The 24,767-nt window shown below is 52.1% G+C and overlaps 1 protein-coding gene across 1 annotated transcript in view; it reads right to left on the bottom strand.

Moving 5' to 3' along the window:
- Positions 1–2,516: 2,516 nt before the first annotated feature.
- The window catches only part of acap1 (ArfGAP with coiled-coil, ankyrin repeat and PH domains 1), a 149,688-nt gene continuing 127,437 nt past the window's right edge, over positions 2,517–24,767 (bottom strand). Inside the window, exons 19-22 of the mRNA XM_072493272.1 lie at positions 18,193–18,302; positions 14,685–14,795; positions 4,626–4,687; positions 2,517–3,239 (exon numbers count right to left, since the gene is read on the bottom strand). Of these exons, the coding sequence (XP_072349373.1) occupies positions 3,133–3,239; positions 4,626–4,687; positions 14,685–14,795; positions 18,193–18,302 (390 nt within the window). The 3' untranslated portion in view covers positions 2,517–3,132. The remainder of the gene's footprint in view (positions 3,240–4,625; positions 4,688–14,684; positions 14,796–18,192; positions 18,303–24,767) is intronic.

Raw genomic sequence — 24,767 nt, forward strand, 5'->3', positions numbered from 1 at the left:
TTTCAGATTTCCAGCATCTGCAGTATTTGGTTTTATTGCAGTGTAGAGGGAACATTATTCTGTATCCAAGCCCGTGCTGTACCTGTCCTGGGAGTGTTTGATGGGGACAGTGTAGAGGGAGCTTTACTCTGTATCTAACCCCGTGCTGTACCTGTCCTGGGAGTGTTTGATGGGGACAGTGTTGAGGGAGCTTTACTCTGTATCTAACCCCGTGCTGTACCTGTCCTGGGAGTGTTTGATGGGGACAGTGTAGAGGGAGCTTTACTCTGTATCCAACACCGTGCTGTACCTGTCCTGGGAGTGTTTGATGGGGACAGTGTAGAGGGAGCTTTACTCTGCATCCAACCCCGTGCTGTACCTGTCCTGGGAGTGTTTGATGGGCACAGTGTAGAGGGAACTTTATTCTGTATCCAATCCCGTGCTGTACCTGTCCTGGGAGTGTTTGATGGGGCCAGTGTAGAGGGAGCTTTACTCTGTATCTAACCCTGTGCTCTACCTGTCCTGGGAGTGTTTGATGGGGACAGTGTAGAGGCAGGTTTACTCTGTATCTAACCCCGTGCTGTACCTGTCCTGCGAGTGTTTGATGGGGACAGTGTAGAGGGAGCTTTACTCTGTATCCAACCCCGTGCTGTACCTGTCCTGGGAGTGTTTGATGGGGACAGTGTAGAGGGAGCTTTACTCTGTATCTAACCCCATGCTGTACCTGTCCTGGGAGTGTTTGATGGGGACAGTGGAGAGGGAGCTTTACTCTGTATCTAACCCTGTGTTGTACCTGTCCTGGGAGTGTTTGATGGGGACAGTGTAGAGGGAGCTTTACTCTGTATCTAACCCCGTGCTGTACCTGTCCTGGGAGTGTTTGATGGGGACAGTGTAGAGGGAGCTTTACTCTGTATCTAAACCCATGCTGTACCTGTCCTGGGAGGGTTTGATGGGGACAGTGTAGACGGAGATTTGCTCTGTACCTAACCCCGTGCTGTACCTGTCCTGGGAGTGTGATGGGAACAGTGTAGAGGGAGCTTTACTCTGTATCTAACCCCGTGCTGTACCTGTCCTGGGAGTGTTTGATGGGGACAGTGTAGAGGGTGCTTTACTCTGTATCTAACCCCGTGCTGTACCTGTCCTGGGAGTGTGATGGGGACAGTGTAGAAGGAGCTTTACTCTGTATCTAACCCCGTGCTGTCCCTGTCCTGGGAGTGTTTGATGGGGACAGTGTAGAGGGAGCTTTACTCTGTATCTAACCCCGTGCTGTACCTGTCCTGGGAGTGTTTGATGGGGACAGTGTAGAGGGAGCTTTACTCTGTATCTAAACCCATGCTGTACCTGTCCTGGGAGGGTTTGATGGGGACAGTGTAGACGGAGATTTGCTCTGTACCTAACCCCGTGCTGTACCTGTCCTGGGAGTGTGATGGGAACAGTGTAGAGGGAGCTTTACTCTGTATCTAACCCCGTGCTGTACCTGTCCTGGGAGTGTTTGATGGGGACAGTGTAGAGGGTGCTTTACTCTGTATCTAACCCCGTGCTGTACCTGTCCTGGGAGTGTGATGGGGACAGTGTAGAAGGAGCTTTACTCTGTATCTAACCCCGTGCTGTCCCTGTCCTGGGAGTGTTTGATGGGGACAGTGTAGAGGGAGCTTTACTCTGTATCTAACCCCGTGCTGTACCTGTCCTGGGAGTGTTTGATGGGGACAGTGTAGAGGGAGCTTTACTCTGTATCTAACCCCGTGCTGTACCTGTCCTGGGAGTGTTTGATGGGGACAGTGTAGAGGAAGCTTTCCTCTGTATCTAACCCCGTGCTGTACCTGTCCTGGGAGTGTTTGATGGGGACAGTGTAGAGGGAGCTTTACTCTGTATCTAACCCCGTGCTGTACCTGTCCTGGGAGTGTTTGATGGGGACAGTGTAGAGGAAGCTTTACTCTGTATCTAACCCCGTGCTGTACCTGTCCTGGGAGTGTGATGGGGACAGTGTAGAGGGAGCTTTACTCTGCATCTAACCCCGTGCTGTACCTGTCCTGGGAGTGTTTAATGGGGACAGTGTAGAGGGAGCTTTACTCTGTATCTAACCACGTGCTGTACCTGTCCTGGGAGTGTTTGATGGGGACAGTGTAGAGGGAGCTTTACTCTGTACCTAACCACGTGCTGTACCTGTCCTGGGAGTGTTTGATGGGGACAGTGTAGAGGGAGCTTTACTCTGTACCTAACCCCGTGCTGTACCTGTCCTGGGAGTGTTTGATGGGGACAGTGTAGAGGGAGCTTTACTCTGTACCTAACCCCGTGCTGTACCTGTCCTGGGAGTGTGATGGGGACAGTGTAGAGGGAGCTTTACTCTGTACCTAACCCCGTGCTGTACCTGTCCTGGGAGTGTGATGGGGACAGTGTAGAGGGTGTTTACTGTGGATCACGGAATCCCAGTATACAAGACATCAATGATATCAAAGCTGAGGAATTAAAATCTCTCTCCTGAATTGTTGCCTGGGTAACCACAGAAAAACAGAATAAAATGATGTGTAAACCTCTCATTTCTATTTTTAAAAAAAGTTTATTTGTTTTCGAAAGGTCCAGCAAAGCTCTGGTTTTAGATAAATATATCATTACAAACTAACGCATCGTAAATTCTTTAAAAGTCTTTCAAAGCTATCACAATTTAAAATTTTGCCTCAAATTCCTGACATGTTGATGTTCGGAATCAGACAGATTGCCGACTGGCTGAAAAACCTGTGGGGAAAAAAAATAAATGGGCCCTAACGTTTGCTCCGAAACTTAACCTGACGATCTGTTGGGATTTGTGGCGTTGTTATCGTGATTTGGGATGGAGGCAAAGACTGAACGGGCAACGTTATCCTGAGGCGCTCTGGAGGGGTAACGGATGGTCGGAAGGTTGGGAAGGTGGAAGTCCAGAGTTGAGGAAGATGGGAGTGGCTTGACTTGAGGGATGGAAGGGGGTGACCAATCTGGCTCTGCACTGGCAGCTGTGCCCGCCGGAATGTTCAAGTTGGTTCACCGTACTTCGGACGGACAATCTTTCTCTCTCTGCGCTGTGGGATTTTGTTCGGAGGGGTTGGCGGGATGGGGGTTGGCGATAAGGGGGCATCATACAGCCATCCCCGGGGGCGGGGCGAACGCCAATGGCAGCATTTAAAGGGTTGAGGTCCTGAGTTCGTGGCTCTTGCGTTTCAATTTCTCTGGGTTGTTCGACGCCATATGCGAGAAATCCCGGAAAATATCGTTGTACGTCTCATCACCTGGAAAAGGAGAAGGGGGGGGGGGAGAGGGAAGAAACGCACAGGGTCAGGAAGAGTAGAGTCGGAATCGCATAGCCCCCTGCCCTCCCCCTACAGTCGCCTTCACAAATGCCCAGGCTGGGTTGGATGGAGGTGACGCTAGCTTAGAACATTGCTCCCAATCACCCCCCCCCTTCCCAAACCCTCCTGCCATCAGTGTGCGGGGACATCAGTTCCGGCGTGATACTGGGGGGGGGGGGGGGGGGGGGGTGTACGGTGATACCGGTGGGGAGGGTTCGGTGATATCGGGGGGAGGGTTCGGTGATACCGGGGGGGGGGAGGGTTCGCTGATGCTGGGGGGAGGGTTCGGTGATACCGGGGGGAGGATTTGGTGATTCCGGTGGGGAGGGTTCGGTGATACCGGGGGGAGGATTTGGTGATTCCGGTGGGGAGGGTTCGGTGATATCGGGGGGAGAGTTCGGTGATATCGGGGGGAGGGTTCGGTGATACCGGGGGGGGAGGGTTCGGTGATGCCGGGGGGGGGGGAGGATTTGGTGATACCCTGGGGGACGGATCGGTGATGCCGGGGGGTGGGTTCAGTGATACTGGGGGGGAGGATTTGGTGATACCGTGGGGGAGGGTTCGGTGATATCGGGGAGGGGGAGGGTTCGGTGATGCCGGGGGTGGGGGGGGGGGGGGGGTTCGCTGATGCCGGGGGGAAGGGTTCAGTGATACTGGGGGTGGAGGATTTGGTGATACCCTGGGGGACGGATCGGTGATGCCGGGGGGAGGGTGATGCCGGGGGTGGGGGGGGGGGGGGTGGAGGGTTTGGTAATACTGGGGGGGAGGGTTCGGTGATACCAGGGGGAGGATTCGGTGATACCGGGGGGAGGATTTGGTGATACCCTGGGGGACGGATCGGTGATGCCGAGGGGAGGGTGATGCCGGGGGTGGGGGGGGGGGTGGAGGGTTTGGTAATACTGGGGGGGAGGGTTCGGTGATACCGGGGGGAGAATTCGGTGATACCGGGGGGAGGATTTGGTGATACTGTGGGAGGGGGTTCGGTAATACGGGGGGGGGGTTTGGTGATACCCTGGGGGGGGGGGGGGGCGGTTCGGTGATACCGGCGGGAGGGTTTGGTGATGCGGGGTGGCTTTTCTTTTTGTTTTAAGTTATGGGCTAAGAAATGTGAGAATACATTTGCTGACAACCAACCTGTGAACCGGATTGGTTTCTGACAGTGATATTAATGACCCAATTCACTGGAGTTAACTTCGGAGGATGATGCAGGGACACCCGGATACAGTCGGACACAGGAACACAGTTGGACGCCGGGGCACAGTCGGACACTGGGTCACAGTCGGGCACCGGGCACATTTGAGCACAGTCGGACACAGAGATACCCACCTGTTGGTCCAAAGGCTCCCTCTGCTTCACGCATCTCCTCGTTCATCCTAGCCAATCGGAGCCTGAAAATTCAACGTATAAAATCAGCAGTGCTTAGGCCCAGCGAGGCCATTTCACGAGGATCAGAATTCAGGCAAGAAAGAGAGAGGCAATTCACCCAACACCCCTCTCATCAGCTCTTCAGAGGCACCAGCCAATTAGACCATACTCACTTTTTCTAATAACCCTGATTCAGGTCCTTCACGTTAAAAAACAAACAGTATTACACATGGCGTCATTCATCATCTCCGCAATTCCATTTTTGACTTGCTGGTTGAGGAATAAACATTGGCCTGAAACCAGGGAGGTGTGGCCTGCTCTTCCTCAACGGCTGTGCGATCTTTAATGTTCACTTGAGCGAAGGGTCGAACTGGGTCGTGGAAATGATACATCCAGTTCCCGTTGTAAAGTTACCCTGATGTTCAGAGTATCCCTGATCACTTTTACAGGATCTTTCACCCAGGAAAACATTCGTGAGAACCAAGATCCAAAGGAAAAAAGTGAAAGTGATAAAGGACATTTTGCCAGGGGTGGGGGGGATAGGAGGAGAGCTCCACATTTCCCCTCTCTCCAATCACCCAGCTCTCCTTCCCCCTCTCTCCCATCACCACACTGCACCATCGAACTCCCCCACCCATCTAACCTCCACCCACAATCTCAAATTTAAAGCCCAACACTTCGAGAGTGAAACACTTCACACCGAAAAGGTTTTACAGGTCTGGAACTCTCTGCAAATGGCAGCGGGTGGTAGGGCAACCGGTCAGTTTGGAATCTGAGATTGATGGAGACATGGCAAAATATGTGGGGAACCTGGCGACTGAGATGTGAAATGGACTTCTCCTTTCAGCTGTATAGATCATTTGTTCGGCCACAGCTGGACTCCTGAGTACAGTTCTGGTCGCCACATTATAGGAAGGATGCGATTGCACTGGAGGGTGCAGGAGATCACCAGGATGCTGCCCGAGAAATAGTACATCCATTGGAGGGTCATAATCCAAAATTCTTTGAACTCTGGAATGGTTCCTACAGATTGGAGAGTAGCAAATGTAACCCTGCTATTCTAAAAAGGGAAGTGGAGAGAAAACAGGGAACTATAGACCAGTGAGCCTAACGTTGGTAGTGGGGAAGTTGCTGGAGTCCATTATCAAGGATTTCACAGCACAGCATTTGGGAAGCAGAGGTGTAATCAGACAAAGTCAGCATGGATTTACAAAAGGGAAATTATGCTTGACAAATCTACTAGAATTCTTGGAAGATGTAACAAGTAGAGTTGATCAGGGAGAACCGGTGGATGTGGTTTATTTAGACTTACAGAAGGCTTTCGACAAGGTCTCACTGTAGCCATCTGTAGTGCACGGAACCCCGAGAATACTAGCCCAGTGACAGCTAGCAATACCCCGACCTGGTGTGATAAGTCTATCACCTGGTACTCACTCTCATATGTAGTCGAAGCACTCTTAGTGCTGGCGATACTTTACAGTGTCATGCAAACGTTTAGAGTCAGGAAATGGCGAAACAGAGCATATCGCTCTCGCACCCCAGTATACAGATTTAGGTCCCCCATTTTCAGATTTCACCAGACCCCCGAACCCATTGGGATGGATTAAAGAGCATCCATTTTGTTTAATGTATTCTTGGAATAAAGAGATGTAAACCTCGGTGTCTGACTGCCAGGCCAGAGAAATTTGTGTGCTACTATTTTGTACAGTTTTAGATGTATAGATTATTTTGGGATTGTTTGTATTTTTGGATTGTTTAAATGAGGATAGTTTATTGAGAATAGTTAGAGGTTTCAGTTTTTTATTTTTCTGTAATGCATGTATTAATGTCATAGCGCCCCATCGAATTTTTGATAATGAATGTATTTAAAATGGTTTAGGTAAAATTGTGTTGCATAGGATAGGACAGTGTAGAGCCTAAGCATGGGTGCCCCGGGGATCAGAGGATGAAGACGCCATAGTAATGTGATCCTTCACGCTTCACATTGAGGATCACAAGGAGGGAGTGTAGCCATCTGGGATGGCCACGTCCCGATTACAAAATGGACACTTGCAAAGACTGCAGGTAAAATTGGACAATGCTAAGAAACAAGCAGGTGCAAGCTCTGTCTGTTGATTAGGACCTTAAACGCTCAGACAGGACAGAAACTACCAAATGATTTACATACTAATGAGCCATCTCCGGGGACAAAAGGGAAACATTTATATGCACAATGTTAGGACAGACTCCCCGGCGCCAGAAGAAGCTAAGACAAAGCTGACTGACAGTCACCAGGACACGCCCAGCGATCAGGGAACCACCCCTCTATTGGAGGAAAATCGATACCGATGATTGGGAAAGACCCAATTAGTTGAGGCCAAGTTCAAGGCCCGCCCAAAAGAACGCAAAGCCCTTTTGAGTATAAAAGGTATCCCCCAAGGGAGAATCTTCCTCCTTTGGCTTTGGCTCTCACCGAAGAGAGAGACCAGCCTCGCAGCTACAGCAGACCAAGTAAGTTACAAGTCAACGCACGCTATGAGATAGACGCTCCTAGTTGCTACCCTGTAAACAGCTCAACCCAGCAGCCTCAGAACCGAGCAACGGCCATTGTTCCTCTGACTGAGTGGGCGCCCGAAGCTAAGTATAGGCCTTAGTAATAGTGGTAGTTTAGTTTGTAGAGTTTATGCATGAGTAGATTTGACTGTGTGTAAATAAATGAGCATTACTTTTGAACTTACTAACTGGTGTATCGAGTCATTGATCAGTATTCGGTTCTGAACCTTGTGGTGGTGTTTAAAGATACCTGGTGAGTCTTGAGCAAACGTGATTAAATAGAGCCAAATTAAGAACCAACCAAAAGTTAGCAACATCACGTAGCAGATTAATATGTAAAGTGCATGGGATTACGGGTAGTGTCTTGAGATGGATTGAAAGTTGGTTAGCAGACAGGAAGCGAAACGTTCGAATAAATGGGTCTTTGTCTGATTGGCAGGCAGTGACTGGTGGGGTACCGCAGGGATCTGTGCTAGGACCCCAACTGTTCACGTTATATATTAATGATTTGGACGAGGGAACTAAATGTATCTCTAAATTTGCAGGTGATACAGAGTTGGGTGGGAGGGTGAGCTGTGAGGAGGCTGCAGAGATGCTTCAGCGGGATTTGGACAGGCTGAGTGAGTGGGCACATGCATGGCAGATGCAGTATAATGGCGATAAATGTGAGGTTATCCACTTCGGTAGCAAAAATAGGGAGGCAGATTATTATTTGAATGGGCGTAAATTGAGAGAGGCGGATACTCAGCGAGATCAGGGTATTGAACATTGTTAATCAGCCACGATCATAATGAATGGCGGAGCTGCCTCGATGGGCCCAATGTCCTGCTCCTCCTCCTATTTTCGATGTACGTTTCTATGTATGTTGCCTGTGCTGGAACGTTTCAGCTATGAAGAGAAACTGGTTCGACTGGAGCAAAGAAGGCCGAGGGGGGGACCTGATCGAGGTGTGTAAGATTTTTTTTAAAAAAAAATAATTTTTATTAAAGGTTTTCATAAAATATCAATGACAAAATGAGAAAGAAAAAAGAACCCAACAGGGTTAAGTACAAAACACAATCTAAAAAAGCAACCCCCCAAACCCCCCCCCCCCCCCCCGTGCCTAAATAATAAATGAACATTAACACCCCGAATTAAGACAACAGGTGTATACACCCCCTCAGACCCTCCAGTGTAAATAACATAAACAAAAATAAAGTAAACCCCCCCCCCGAGCTGCTGCTGCCATTGACCAATGTCTATCGTTCTGCCAGAAAGTCTAAGAACGGTTGCCACCGCCTAAAGAACCCTTGTACCGACCCGCTCAAGGCGAATTTCACCCTCTCCAATTTAATAAACCCCGCCATATCGCTGATCCAGGATTCCACGCTTGGGGGCCTCGTATCTTTCCACTGAAGGAGAATCCTTCGCCGGGCTACCAGGGACGCAAAGCCCAGAATTCCGGCCTCTTTCGCCTCCTGCACTCCCGGCTCCTCTGCCACCCCAAATATTGCGAGCCCCCAGCCCGGTTTGACCCTGGATCCTACCACCCTCGACACCGTCCTCGCTACGCCTTTCCAAAATTCCTCCAGCGCTGGGCATGCCCAGAACATATGGGTGTGATTTGCTGGGCTCCCTGGGCACCTAAGACACCTGTCCTCACCCTCAAAGAACATGCTCATCCTTGTCCCGGTCATGTGAGCCCTGTGCAGCACCTTAAACTGTATGAGGCTGAGCCTTGCGCACGAAGAGGAAGAGTTCACCCTCCCTAGGGCATCTGCCCACGTCCCCTCTTCGATCTCCTCTCCCAACTCCTCCTCCCACTTACCTTTCAACTCCACCACCGAGGCCTCCTCCTCCTCCTGCATCACCTGGTAAGTTTCCGAGATCTTCCCCACTCCCACCCACCCCCCCGAGAGCACCCTGTCCTGTACTGTGTGTGGCAGTAGCCGTGGGAATTCCACCACCTGCCGTCTGGCAAACGCCCTTACCTGTAAGTACCTGAAGGTGTTCCCCGGGGGGAGCCCATACTTCTCCTCCAGCTCACCCAAGCTCGCGAACTTCCCGTCCACAAACAGGTCCCCCAACTTTCGTATCCCTGCCCTGTGCCACCCCGAAAACCCTCCACCTGTTCTTCCTGGGGCGAACCGGTGGTTCCCCCGTAATGGGGTCCACGCCGAGGCCCTAACTTCCCCCCTATGCTGCCTCCACTGCCCCCAAATTTTGAGGGCCGCCACCACCACCGGGCTTGTGGTATACCTCCTTGGAGGGAGCGGCAGCGGCGCCGTTGCCAGCGCCCCCAGACTCGTACCCACACAGGACACCGCCTCCAGCCTCCTCCATGCAGCCCCCTCCCCCTCCATTATCCACTTGCACACCATTGTCGCATTGGCGGCCCAGTAGTACCCACAGAGGTTGGGCAGCGCCAGCCCCCCCCTATCTCTACTCCGCTCCAGGAACACCCTTCTCACCCTCGGAGTCCCTCGCGCCACACAAACCCCATTATACTCCTGTTAATCCGCCTGAAAAAAGCCTTCGGGATAAACACGGGGAGGCACTGGAACAGGACCAAAAACCTTGGGAGCACCGTAATTTTGATTGACTGCACCCTACCCGCCAGGGACAGCGGCAACGCGTCCCACCTCTTGAACTCCTCCCCCATTTGCTCCACCAGCCTTGTAAAGTTAAGCCTATGCAGGGCCCCCCAGCTCCTGGCCACCTGGACCCCCAAATATCTGAAGCTCCTCTCCGCCCTTTTTAGTGGGAGCTCGCCAATCCCCCTCTCCTGGTCCCCTAGCTGAACTACGAACAGCTCGCTCTTCCCCATATTGAGCTTGTACCCCGAAAAGTCCCCGAATTCCCTAAGGATCCTCATTACCTCTGGCATTCCTCCCACCGGGTCCGCCACATACAGCAGCAGGTCATCCGCATAAAGCGACACCCTGTGCTCCGCCCCACCCCGCACCAACCCCCTCCAGTTCCTCGACTCTTTCAGTGCCATAGCCAGGGGTTCAATCGCCAGTGCGATTGTCTCGTCCCTCGGTGCAACTGAAAGTACTCGGACCTCCTCCTATTTGTGGCCACACTCGCCATCGGGACCTCATACAACAGCCTAACCCACCTGACAAACTCCTCCCCAAACCTGAACCTCTTCAGCACCTCCCACAGATACCCCCACTCTACCCTATCGAAGGCTTTCTCAGCGTCCATCGCCACCACTATCTCCGCCTCCCCCTCCCTCGCCGGCATCATGATAACGTTCAAAAGCCTCCGCACATTCACGTTCAACTGTCTCCTCTTCACAAACCCCGTCTGGTCTTCATGGATGATCTGCGGCACACAATCCTCAATCCTCGTGGCTAAGACCTTCGTCAGCACCTTGGCATCTACATTTAGCAAGGAAATCGGTCTGTAAGACCCACATTGCAGGGGATCCTTGTCCCGCTTCAGGATCAAGGAGATCAGTGCCCGGGACATCGTCGGGGGTAAAGCCCCCCCCTCCCTTGCCTCATTAAAGATCCTAACTAACAGCGGGCCCAACAGGTCCATATATTTTTTATAGAACTCGGCCGGGAAACCGTCTGGCCCCGGTGCCTTCCCGCCTGCATGCTTCCCATCCCTTTGATCAGCTCCTCCAGCCCAATCGGGGCCCCCAGTCCCGCCACCAGTCCCTCTTCCACCTTTGGAAACCTCAATTGGTCCAGGAAACGGCCCATCCCTCCCTCCTCCCGTGGGGGCTCGGATCGGTACAATTCCTCGTAGAAGTCCCTGAAGACCCCATTGATGCCAACCCCACTCCGCACCATGCTCCCTCCCCTGTCCTTAACTCCCCCGATCTCCCTAGCTGTGTCCCGCTTCCGAAGCTGATGCGCCAGCATCCGGCTTGCCTTTTCCCCATACTCGTAGACCGCCCCCTGGGCCTTCCTCCACTGCACCTCCGCCTTCCTGGTGGTCAGCAGGTCGAATTCGGCCTGGAGGCTGCGCCTCTTCCCCAACAATCCTTCCTCAGGTTCTTCCGCATACCTCCTGTCTACCCTCACCATCTCCCCCACCAGCCCCTCCCTCTCCCCCCGCTCCTTGTGGGCCCTAATGGAGATCAGCTCTCCCCTCACCACCGCCTTCAGTGCCTCCCTTACCATCCCCACTCGGACCTCCCCGTTGCCGTTGGTCTCCAAGTACCTCTCTATACTTCCTCGGACCCGCTCGCTCACCTCCTCGTCCGCCAACAGCCCCACCTCCAAGCGCCACAGCGGGCGCTGGTCCCTCTCCTCCCCATCGCCAAGTCCACCCAATGCGGGGCGTGGTCCGAAATGGCTATTGCCGAATACTCGATATCCTCTACTCTCGCTATCAGCGCCCTACTCAAAATGAAAAAGTTGATTCGAGAATAAGCCTTATGGACATGTGAGAAGAATGAAAATTCCCTCGCCCCCGGCCTTGCAAATCTCCAAGGGTCCACCCCTCCCATCTGGTCCATAAACCCCCTCAACACTCTAGCCGCCGCCGGCTTCCTACCCGTCCTAGACCTGGAGCGATCCAGTGCCGGATCCAACACCGTGTTAAAGTCTCCCCCCGTTATCAGGCCCCCCACTTCCAAGTCTGGGATCCGACCCAACATACGCCGCATAAAACCCGCATCGTCCCAGTTCGGAGCATACACATTGACCAGTACCACCCTCTCTCCCTGCAACTTACCACTTACCATTATGTACCTACCACCATTATCTGCCACAATGCTCGACACCTCGAATAACACCTTCTTTCCCACCAAGTTCGCCACCCCTCGATTTTTGGCATCTAGCCCCGAGTGAAACACCTGACCTACCCACCCTTTCCTCAGTCTTACCTGGTCCGCCACCTTCAGGTGTGTCTCCTGGAGCATAACCACATCCGCCTTCAGCCCCTTCAGGTGCGCGAACACGCGGGCCCGCTTGACCGGCCCGTTCAGTCCCCTTACATTCCAGGTTATCAGCCGGATCAGGGGGCTACCCGCCCCCCTCCCCCGCCGACTAGCCATGACCCCTCCTCGGCCAGCCACGCGCCCGCACCCCACACCCGGCCCGTTCCCCACAGCGGCATACCCCCGTCTCGACCCACCCCACTCGCTCCAGCTCCTCCTTGGTCTTAGCAGCAGCAACTCAATTCCCCCCCCACCCCCCCCGGCTAGGACCCATCCTAGCTGGTTTACTCCCCGCATTGCACTTCCACAAGTCAGCTGACTCCTGCTGACCCCGGCCACTCCCACCTCCCCTTCGACTCCTCCCATTGTGTGACACACCCTCCTCTCCCGTCCCCATTCACAGGCTCTCCCCCTCCGTTCTCAGCGCGGGAAACAATCCTCGCTTCCCCGCCCCGGCCCCGCCCCCCCCCCCCCCCCCCAGTCTTCGGCGTGGGAAAAAAGCCCGCGCTCTCCACCTACCAGGCCCTGCCACCAACCAAAACAGTGCCCAACCCGCCCCATCCACCCTCCCCAACCCGAAAGAGAAAAACACAGAGAAAAAGAAACCCAAAACAATGCAGAGGCCCCACCTCCGAACCAAAAATAGGCATAACATATCCACCGCAGTCCCCAGTCGCCCATCCCGACCCTCAGTCTGTGTCCAGCTTCTCGGCCTGAACAAAGGCCCACGCCTCCTCCGGAGACTCAAAATAATGGTGCCGGTCCTTGTAGGTAACCCACAGTCGCGCCGGCTGCAACATGCCAAACTTCACCCCCTTCCTGTGCAGCACCGCCTTTGCTCGATTGTACCCGGCCCTCCTCTTCGCCACCTCCGTGCTCCAGTGCTGATATATCCGAACCTCCGCGTTCTCCCACCTGCTGCTCCTCTCCTTCTTGGCCCACCTGAGCACACACTCCCGATCGACGAACCGATGGAACCGCACCAGCACTGCCCGCGGAGGCTCGTTAGCCTTGGGCCTCCTCGCCAGCACTCTGTGGGCCCCTTCCAGCTCCAGGGGCCCCTGGAAGGACCCCGCTCCCATCAGCGAGTTCAACATGGTGACCACATAGGCCCCCACGTCCGGCCCCTCTGGGAGGCCCAGAATCCGCAGATTCTTCCGCCTCGACCGATTCTCCATCTCCTCGAACCGCTCCTGCCATTTCTTGTGGAGCGCCTCGTGCGCCTCCACCTTTACCGCCAGGACTAAGATCTCGTCCTCATTGACAGAGATCCTTTGTTGTGCCTCTCGGATCGCCACCCCCTGGGCCGTCTGTGTCTCCAGCAGCTTATCAATAGAAGCCTTCATCGGCTCTAGCAGGTCCGTTTTAATCTCTCTGAGGCAGCTCTGGATACCCTCCTGTTGCTCCTCCGCCCATTGCCTCCACGCTGCCTGGTCTCCGCCCGCCGCCATTTTGTCCTTCTTCCCTCCCTTCTTCTGGTCCACCACCACCTTTTTTGTCACCTCGCTCCTAGTTAAAGCCATATACTGACGGGGAGCTATTATTAACTCCTTCCCACACCGGGAAACGTCGAAAAAGTGCCCTTGGGAGCCAGAAAAGAGCCCAAAAGTCCGTTTTTGCGGGAGCCGCCGAATGTGCGACTTAGCTCCGCATAGCCGCAACCGGAAGTCTCGAGAGGGAATCCTTTTGGCAGTATTTGCTTCACCAATCTGCCCCAAAATGTCTGTGGAAACTCCTGAAAAAGGTCTGAGAGTCCGTTCCAGACTGGTGCTGCCGAATGCGCGACCTACTCCTCCATGGCCGCCACCGGAAGCCTCGACCCCGCTTCTTCAATGGCCTTGGTAGATCGCTTCACAGTTGTTCCCTCTGCTGCTAGAATTCACCTTTATTAGAGGCCCTCAAGTCAGGTTGCAGCTTTAAGCTTGCCCTTCCCCCGCCTGCATGCTGGAAGAGGCTCCTCTTTCCCCTGCAGTTACAGACAAATCTTTTACTGTTTCTGCCGGGTCTGGTAGCCAAAAGACATAACATTCCTGGGGGACACCGTCAGGGGAATGTTGCAGTCTTCTTCCCACACCGGGAAATGTCAAACAAATGCCGTGGGAGCCCTGTAAAAGAGCCCAAAAGTCCGTTCCAAGCGGGAGCTACCAAATATGCGACCTAGCTCTGCATAGCCGCACCCGGAAGTCGGTGTGTAAGATTATGAGGGACGTAGATAGGGTGGATCGGAAGAATCTTTTCCCCTTAGTAGAGGGATCAATGACCAGTGGGTAGAGATTTAAGGTTAGGGGCAGGAGATTGAGAGGGGATTTGAGGGAAAACCTTCTCCCCCAGAGGATGCTGGGAATCTGGAACTCGCTGCCTGAAGGGGTGGGAGAGGCGGGAACCCTCACAACATTTAAGAAGCATTTAGATCCTGGCAACATTCACTTCCTCGCTGCGCACACGCACAACCCATGGCCGAGGTAGCAGGAGGTGACTGCGAACAGTTAATCTACACGCCGGCAAACTTCGGGGGTGGCGCAGGGAGAGAGGGAAGTGGCGGAGGAGAGGGGAGACAGAGGGAAGAGACAGAGGCTCAGAATGACTTCCGGAAGCTTCGCGGTACTCACAGTGTGACAATGTCGGCATTGGCAGCATCGATAGCAATTGTAATTGGATTCTTGCCGTTTTCATCCAACGCAGTCTGACTTGCTCCTCGCTTCAAGAACAGACACACTAAACTGTAACAAATCACAGGTCACAATGAACAAACATATCAAAGTCACAGGTGAATAAACTAGCAGTGGCGACAATGAAGAATTAGCTCGTGATACACTATCTTCAATTAACAAACTACTCTGCATCAACCTCTGTGACGGACTATAGATCAAGTTCTGTGCGAGCGTAATTCTGCTTTGTGTACATCAGGTGGCACTGTGGTTAGCACTGCTGCCTGACAGCGCCAGGGTGAGGGGGATTTTAAAAAAAATTCAGAGTACCCAATTCATTTTTTCCAATTAAGGGGCGATTTAGCGTGGCCAATCCACCTACCCTGCACATCTTTGGGTTGTGGGGGTGAAACCCACGCAAACACGGGGAGAATGTGCAAACTCCACACGGACAGTGACCCGGAGCCGGGCTCGAACCTGGGACTTTGGCACCGTGAGGCTGCAGTGCTAACCCACTGTGCCAATGTGCTGCCCTAGCTAGATGGTTTTATGCACAATTTATACAATCAATAATTAAATTGGGCTGGATTGGGACGGGGATCATGCATGGGGAACGAGTGGGAACCCCCCCAGTTACCTCGAATGATTGAGGTTTCCTGGTGGCAGAGGTCCATCCTGCTGTCCAATCAGAGGCCAGCAGCTACTGGACACCATCAACACTGCCCCCAACAGAGACCCCAGGAATGTTGTGGGACCCCAGACTCAAGGTGAGAGTGGGCCTCGGACAGGGAGAGGGTTTTTTAAATTGCAGATATGTATTGAATTCAAATTCCACCATCTGCCCTGGTGAGATTCGAACACAGGTTTCCAGAGCACTACCCTGGGTCTCTGGATTACTAATCCAGTGATAATATCACTATGCCACTGCCTCTCCTGTGGGATAGGCTGGGATCTCAACTCCCAGCCACTGGGAAGCTACATGCAAAGCAGGAAGGATGTCACCTTGTTTATTAAGGAGCCTAATTGACATTCCTGCTGCCAACAGCTGGGAATCCCACGTCAGCTCATTCTGCCCTCCAATTTAACCAAGGGAGGTGTCAGGAGACCAATGTGGAGCCTATCCCACAATCCGGTGGATCAGGTTGCCATGGTTCCTGCTACAAACAGGGAGTACTAAATCCACCCCTTTGCCTCATCTCAATTTGAGTATTGAACATTGTAACAGCAATGGGCGGGACCCGGGCGGGACCCAGGGCAGGGGCCCACCTAGCTGGGGGCGTGTACGATTGAACATGAAAGCCGGCCTGTACAGGGCCCGGCCTGTACAGGGCCCGACTTGCTGGTCATCCCTGGTGGGTTCCGGGAGGGGGGCAGGGAGTGAAATACAGAACAAGGGGGCGTAACTTTAAAATGAGAGCCAGATTGTTTTGGGATGTTAGGCCACAGATTTTCACTCAATGGAGAGGGTGTTACGTTTTGTAACCAACGCCCTCTGTATGATTACGTGGTAACATCGTCAGAGTGTCATGTGAGAGTACCTTTAAGAAAAGAGTGTTTATAAATGGGGGTGTATATAAATATCTGTAGTGAGGGTACCTTTAAGAAATGGGTGTTTCTTACTGCAGTGATGTCAGACAGTGGATGGAGCTGGGCTGTCTGTCAGCTTTTTACTTTTGTTTTAGGCTGTGTGCTGCAGGGTGTGTTTTAGTTTCGTTTTCAGAGCTGGATAGCTGCAGTCACAGCCAGAAGGTGTATGAATCTCTCTCTGTAATCTAAAGACTGTAAATCGATCCTGGTGATTTAAAACTAATAACAGCAGTGACTTTAACCTGATGTGCTTCTGGTAGAAGGTGTTTTAAGTCTTATGGATGTTAAAAGGAAAGCTTAAAGGATTACTTAGTGTTGTATTCTTTGGGGGTTGTATTTGAATTAATGGTTGCTAAGGTGTTCACTGTATGTTTTAAAAAGGTTAACTTGAGTTCATAGAATAAACATTGTTTTGCTTTAAAAAATACTTTTCCATTTCTGCTGTCCCACTCCTGTAGAGTGGGCCGTGTGCTCCCCATACCACAATCTAGTCAAAGTTGTGGGCCAGGTGAACTCCATGATACACTTTGGGGTTCTCTAAACCCTGGCCCATAACAAGAGGCACTGGCGAGATTGCCCAACTTCCTTCTTACACTGAGAACAGCAACTAGTCTGGACATAGACTCTGACAACTGGTTACGTAACTGATGGTGTGGTAACGTGGTTAGCCTTTCTCTCTTCAGTAACTAAACCCCCACAAACATAAAAACCAGGAACTTACTGTCCCCAAAATAGTGATCAATTTGTTGGTGAATTCTAAATTTCAGGACAGATTAATACATGTTCATTGGGTAAGGATGTTCTGTTGAGTAAGTATTCTACTAGGTAATCAAATTCCAGTGGGTAAGGGGTTTTTAACCCCCGTGCTGTACCTGTCCTGGGAGTGTTTGATGGGGACAGTGTAGAGGGAGCTTTACTCTGTCTCTAACCCCGTGCTGTACCTGTCCTGGGAGTGTTTGATGGGGACAGTGTAGAGGGAGCTTTACTCTGTATCTAACCCTGTGCTGTACCTGTCCTGGGAGTGTTTGATGGGGACAGTGTAGAGGGAGCTTTACTCTGTGTCTAACCCCGTGCTGTACCTGTCCTGTAGAGGGAGCTTTACTCTGTATCTAACCCAGTGCTGTACCTGTCTTGGGAGTGTTTGATGGGGACAATGTAGAGGGAGCTTTACTCTGTATCTAACCCCGTGCTGTGCCTGTCCTGGGAGTGTTGATGGGGATAGTGTAGAATGAGGATTACTCTGTATCTAACCCCCGTGCTGTACCTGTCCTAGGTGTGTTGATGGGGACAGTGTAGAGGGAGCTTAACTCTGTATCTAACCCCGTGCTGTACCTGTCCTGGGAGTGTTGGGGGGGACAGTGTAGAGGGAGCTTTACTCTGTATCTAACCCCGTGCTGTACCTGTCCTGGGAGTGTTTGATGGGGACAGTGTAGAGGGAGCTTTACTCTGTATCTAACCCCGTGCTGTACCTGTCCTGGAGGTGTTGGTGGGGACAGTGTAGAGGGAGCTTTACTCTGTATCTAACCCCGTGCTGTACCTGTCCTGGGAGTGTTTGATGGGGACAGTGTAGAGGGAGCTTTACTCTGTATCTAACCCCGTGCTGTACCTGTCCTGGAAGTGTTGGTGGGGACAGTGTAGAGGGAGTATTAATGTAACTGGATAAAATCTGACATAATTTCACAGCAGGTTTTGTAATGCAGAAGCAGAAAATGCCTGAGAAACTGACTGAATACTGATCTCCAGCAACAGCTTAATCCTCTTTCTCGGTCTGACTTATGAATGTCTGTTTCCTTTTCGAATGAGTTACACAATCCATGCTGTCACACCAGGGGCGTGGTTAATGTTGCAGCATTCGGTGCGTCCCGTGCTATGCCAGCCTTACCCGGTGTGCCCGTGGACTGTGGCGTGGTGGAGGGGACCGCGTCTGTGAATGTCCATCAGGTTCACATTGGCTCCATTTTGCAGCAGGAATTCACAGGCCACCAAGGAACCCTGGGAAGAGGTCAAGGTGCAGAGGAGGAAAGAGGAAGGAAAAGAATCCACGTTTAGTCCAATTACCTCCGACCAGCATCATTTTACTCAAACTACTGAGGGGCAGGGTCTTCACAGGACCACGCCATCCTCTCAACACAGCGATGTGGCAATCTTTTGTCTTCATCAGTAACCTGGCCCAAGAGATCACCAACCACGTCAAACAACTTTCCCAACTTTCATCTGAATTTGTGTCTGGAATGTGGTGTTCTTTGTGTTGCTTAATTCAGCATGATTGACGTAGTGCTCACAAAGACCACAAAATAGCTTTAACTTGTTTGTAAATTTATTAAAACTACTAATTTGGATTCGACACAGTTGATGATTAACATTTAAACCACACTCATCTACAGCTAATCTTAATACTGACATAAACTATGATCTGCTCTCACTCACGCTATTTAGAACATAGAACATATAACATTACAGCGCAGTACAGGCCCTTCGGCCCTCGATGTTGCGCCGACCTGTGAAACCACTCTAAAGCCCATCTACACTATTCCCTTATCGTCCATATGTCTATCCAATGACCATTTGAATGCACTTAGTGTTGGCGAGTCCACTACTGTTGCAGGCAGGACATTCCACACCCTTACTACTCTCTGAGTAAAGAACCTACCTTTGACATCTGTCTTATATCTATCTCCCCTCAATTTAAAGCTATGTCCCCTCGTGCTAGACATCACCATCCGAGGAAGAAGGCCCTCACAGTCCACCCTATCCAATCCTCTGATCATCTTTGTATGCCTCAATTAAGTCACCTCTTAACCTTCTTCTCTCTAACGAAAACAGCCTCTTCTGACTCTCTCCAGCTAACTCTTGCACACACTCTCCCACAAGGCTTAGCATCACTGGCTCATATTCTTGTAACTGTAGCTCCCTCTAGTGGCTTCTCTAGACACTTCATTCACCTTTGCAGTTCTTACAGTTATGATAATACCACATGGGACAGCACTGCGATTCCCAGTGAAGCTGCCCCTCGCCATCGGGAATCCCATGGGAGGGGGTGCACTGTCTGCGGGACCAGGCGATTGGCTGGAGGATGCCAGCCAATGTCGCTGATTTGCACACAGGGATTCAATGTAAATAACCGCAAATAATGTCGATAACCAAAGTTATTTACTTTGGTAGAAAGAAACGAGATAGTGAGTATTTCTTAAATGGAGAGAATCTGGGAAATGTTGGACCTTCAAGGGGATTTGGGGTGGTTTATTCAACTGTCACTGGAAGCTAACACGTAGCTACAGCAAGAAATTAGGGAAAACGGTACGTTGGCCTTTATTACAAGAGGGTGTGATGATTGGAGTAAAGATGTCTTGCTGCCATTATATGGTCTCGTGAGGAAAGACTGAAGGGGACTTCCGGGTGCAGCGATGACCAGCTGAGTCGCACGTTTCGGCAGCTCCCTGTGAAACAGACTTTTGGGCTCTTGATAGGAGCCCCAACGGCAATTTTAACGGCTGAAAACACCGTGCGGTAAACCAGAAGGGTGTTCCCCCTGGACACGGATGGAAAAAGGAGAGGAAAGTGGCCGGATTGCAGCGGATCCTTTGGAACAACGGCAAGGAAGGCAAGCAGAAACCAAGATGGCGTCGGAAGGTGGCAGTTTCATATGGGGCCCTGAACAACAAGAGTTTTTGAAACGCTGCGTGGAGGAGATAAAAAAGGAAATGAAGAAAGAGTTGTTGGCCCCGATATTACAGGCGATTGAAGGGCTGAAAGAGGAACAAAAGACCCAGGAGCAGGAGCTTCGGGTCGTGAAGGCGAAAGCAGCAGAGAATGAAAACGACATACAGGGCCTGGTGGTGAAGTTGGAGATACAGGAGGCACACCAGAAACGATCTGTGGAGAGGTTGGAGGCACTGGAAAATAACGCAAGGAGGAACAACTTGAGGATTCTTGGCCTTCCTGAAGGTGTGGAGGGGGCGGACGTCGGGGCATATGTGAGCACGATGCTGCACTCGTTAATGGGAGTGGAGGCCCCGACGGGTCCGTTGGAGGTGGAGGGAGCATACCGAGTTATGGTGCGAGGACCGAGAGCAGGAGAAGCTCCCAGAGCCATAGTGGTGAGATTTCTCCGTTTTAAGGATAGAGAAATGGTCCTTAGATGGGCGAAGAAAACTCGGTGTAGTAAATGGGAGAACGCGGTGATCCGCGTCTATCAAGATTGGAGTGCGGAGGTGGCGAGAAGGAGGGCGAGCTTTAATCGGGCCAAAGCGGTACTTCACAAAAAAAAGATAAAGTTTGGAATGCTGCAACCGGCAAGACTGTGGGTCACATATCAAGGGAGGCACCACTACTTTGAGACGGCGGATGAAGCGTGGACTTTTATTGTAGAAGAAAAATTGGAATGATTGGACTACGAAAATGAACGTTTGGACAAAGTGGTGGGACGAGTGGGGGGGGGGGCGAAGAGGGATTGTATGATTAATCCTGCGGTATGGTAACTTTTCTTTCTCCCACAGGTGGTGATGGGGGGAGGTGGGGAGGGAGAGGAGATGGGGCGTTGGCCATGGGTGGCGGGGCCGAGGGAGAGGCGCGGGCTTGGTTCCCGCGCTATGATAATTATGGCGGGAATAGAGAAGCAGGAAGGAGGGGGCGCCGCACGGGGCGAGCCGTGATCACGGGGGGAAGCCGAGGTCAGCCAGAGTTTGCTGACTTCTGGGAGCAACATGGGGGGAGTAATTACGCTAGCGGGGGGTCTAGCGGGGGGGGGGGGGGGGGGTGGGGGGAATTACTGGGTTGCTGCTGCTGGGGAAAGGGGGGAGTGGGTGCGGGAAAGGATGGGCGGGGGGGCACCGTCTGGGAGAAATACAGCCGCGTGGGAACTGGGCGAGAAGCTGGAAAAAGATGATGGCTAACCGGCAAGGGGGGGGGGGTGGGAAGCCCCCCAACTCGGCTGATCACGTGGAACGTGAGGGGGCTTAACGGGCCGATAAAGAGGGCACGAGTACTCGCACACCTTAAGAAACTTAAAGCAGATGTGGTCATGTTACAGGAAACGCACCTGAAACTGATAGATCAGGTTAGGTTGCGCAAAGGATGGGTAGGGCAGGTGTTCCATTCGGGGCTGGATGCGAAAAACAGGGGGGTGGCTATATTAGTGGGGAAGCGGGTAATGTTCGAGGCAAAGACTATAGTGGCGGATAACGGGGGCAGATACGTGATGGTGAGTGGCAAATTACAGGGAGAGATGGTGGTGTTGGTAAACGTGTATGCCCCGAATTGGGACGATGCCAATTTTATGAGGCGAATGCTAGGACGCATCCCAGACCTAGAGACCGGAAAGCTGATAATGGGGGGAGACTTTAACACGGTGTTGGAACCAAGGCTGGATAGGTCGAAGTCCAGGACTGGTAGGAGGCCGGCAGCAGCCAAGGTGCTTAAGGATTTTATGGAGCAGATGGGAGGGGTGGACCCGTGGAGATTCAGTAGACCTAGGAGTAAGGAGTTCTCGTTTTTCTCCTATGTCCATAAAGTCTATTCACGCATAGACTTTTTTGTGTTGGGTAGGGCATTGATCCCGAGGGTGAGGGGAACGGAATATACGGCTATAGCCATTTCGGATCATGCCCCACACTGGGTAGACTTGGAGATAGGGGAGGAAACAAGAGGGCGTCCACCCTGGAGAATGGATATGGGACTAATGGCGGATGAGGGGGTGTGCTTAAGGGTGAGGGGATGCATTGAAAAGTACTTGGAACTCAATGACAATGGGGAGGTTCAGGTGGGAGTGGTCTGGGAGGCGTTGAAGGCGGTGGTTAGGGGGGAGCTGATATCAATAAGGACACATAAAGGGAAGCAGGAGAGTAAGGAACGGGAGCGGTTGTTGCAAGAACTTTTGAGGGTGGACAGACAGTATGCGGAAGCACCGGAGGAGGGACTGTATAGGGAAAGGCAAAGGCTGCATGTGGAATTTGACTTGCTGACCACAGGCACTGCAGAGGCACAATGGAGGAAGGCGCAGGGTGTACAGTATGAATATGGAGAGAAGGCGAGCAGATTGCTGGCACACCAATTGAGGAAAAGGGGAGCAGCGAGGGAAATAGGGGGGGTGAGAGACGAAGATGGAGAGACGGAGCGGGGAGCGGAGAGAGTGAATGAAGTGTTTAAGACATTTTATAAAAAATTGTATGAAGCTCAACCCCCGGATGGGAGGGAGAGAATGATGGAGTTTTTGGATCGGCTGGAAATTCCCAAGGTGGAAGAGCAGGAAAGGATGGGATTGGGAGCACAGATCACGGTAGAAGAAGTGGTGAAAGGAATTAGGAACATGCAGACGGGAAAGGCCCCGGGACCGGACGGATTCCCAGTTGAATTTTACAGAAAATATTTGGACTTGCTCGCCCCGCTACTGACGAGGACCTTCAACGAGGCAAAGGAAAGGGGACAACTGCCCCCGACTATGTCAGAAGCAACGATATCGCTTCTTTTAAAGAAGGAAAAGGATCCGCTACAATGCGGGTCCTACAGACCAATCTCCCTCCTCAATGTAGATGCCAAGGTCTTGGCCAAGGTAATGGCAATGAGAATAGAGGAATGTGTCCCGGGGGTGGTTCATGAGGACCAAACTGGGTTTGTGAAGGGGAGACAGCTGAACACGAACATACGGAGGTTGTTAGGGGTAATGATGATGGCCCCACCAGAGGGTGAAACGGAGATAGTAGTGGCGATGGATGCCGAGAAAGCATTTGATAGAGTGGAGTGGGATTATCTGTGGGAGGTGTTGAGGAGATTTGGGTTCGGAGAGGGGTATGTTAGATGGGTGCAGCTGTTGTATAGGGCCCCAGTGGCGAGTGTGGTCACGAATGGACGGGGATCGGCATATTTTCGGCTCCATAGAGGGACAAGGCAGGGATGTCCTCTGTCCCCATTACTGTTTGCACTGGCGATTGAGCCCCTGGCGATAGCGCTGAGAGGTTCCAAGGGATGGAGGGGAATACTTAGGGGAGGAGAAGAACACCGGGTATCTTTATATGCGGATGATCTGCTACTATATGTGGCGGATCCAGCGGAGGGGATGCCAGAAATAATGCGGATACTTGGGGAGTTTGGGGATTTTTCAGGGTATAAATTGAACATGGGAAAGAGTGAGCTGTTTGTGGTGCATCCAGGGGAGCAGAGTAGAGAAATAGAAGACCTACCGTTGAGGAAGGTAACAAGAGACTTTCGTTACCTGGGGATCCAGATAGCTAAGAATTGGGGCACATTGCAGAGGCTAAATTTGACGCGGTTGGTGGAACAGATGGAGGAAGATTTCAAGAGATGGGATATGGTAGCATTGTCAATGGCAGGGAGGGTGCAGGCAGTTAAGATGGTGGTCCTCCCGAGATTCCTTTTTGTGTTTCAGTGTCTCCCGGTGGTGATCACGAAGGCTTTTTTCAAAAGGATAGAAAAGAGTATCATGGGTTTTGTTTGGGCCGGGAAGACTCCGAGAGTGAGGAAGGGATTCTTACAGCGTAGTAGGGATAGGGGGGGGCTGGCACTACCGAGCCTAAGTGAGTATTATTGGGCCGCTAATATTTCAATGGTGAGTAAGTGGATGGGAGAGGAGGAAGGAGCGGCGTGGAAGAGATTAGAGAGGGCGTCCTGTAGGGGGACCAGCCTGCAGGCTATGGTGACAGCCCCATTGCCGTTCTCACCAAGGAACTATACCACGAGTCCGGTGGTGGTAGCTACACTGAAGATTTGGGGACAGTGGAGACGACATAGGGGAAAGACCGGAGCACTGGGGGGGTCCCTGATAAGAAACAACCATAGGTTTGCCCCGGGGGGAATGGATGGGGGATATGGAATGTGGCAAAGAGCAGGTATAACGCAATTGAAAGATCTATTTGTGGATGGGAAGTTTGCGAGTCTGGGAGCGCTGACCGAGAAATATGGGTTGCCCCAAGGGAATGCATTCAGGTACATGCAATTGAGGGCTTTTGCGAGGCAGCAGGTGAGGGAATTCCCGCAGCTCCCGACACAAGAGGTGCAGGACAGAGTCATCTCAAAGAAATGGGTGGGGGACGGTAAGGTGTCGGATATATATAGGGAAATGAGAGACGAAGGGGAGACTATGATGGACGAACTAAAAGGGAAATGGGAAGAAGAGCTAGGGGAGGAGATTGAGGAGGGGATGTGGGCAGATGCCCTAAACAGGGTAAACTCGTCGTCCTCGTGCGCCAGGCTAAGCCTGATTCAGTTTAAGGTATTACACAGGGCACATATGACTGGAACACGGCTCAGTAAATTTTTTGGGGTGGAGGATAGGTGTGCGAGGTGCTCGAGAAGCCCAGCGAATCATACCCATATGTTTTGGTCATGCCCGGCAATGCAGGGGTTTTGGATGGGGGTGACAAAGGTGCTTTCGAAAGTAGTAGGAGTCCGGGTCGAACCAAGCTGGGGGTTGGCTATATTTGGGGTTGCACAAGAGCCGGGAGT

The sequence above is a fragment of the Scyliorhinus torazame genome, chromosome 31 (genome assembly GCF_047496885.1).
Source record: "Scyliorhinus torazame isolate Kashiwa2021f chromosome 31, sScyTor2.1, whole genome shotgun sequence".
Lineage (NCBI taxonomy): Eukaryota > Metazoa > Chordata > Chondrichthyes > Carcharhiniformes > Scyliorhinidae > Scyliorhinus > Scyliorhinus torazame.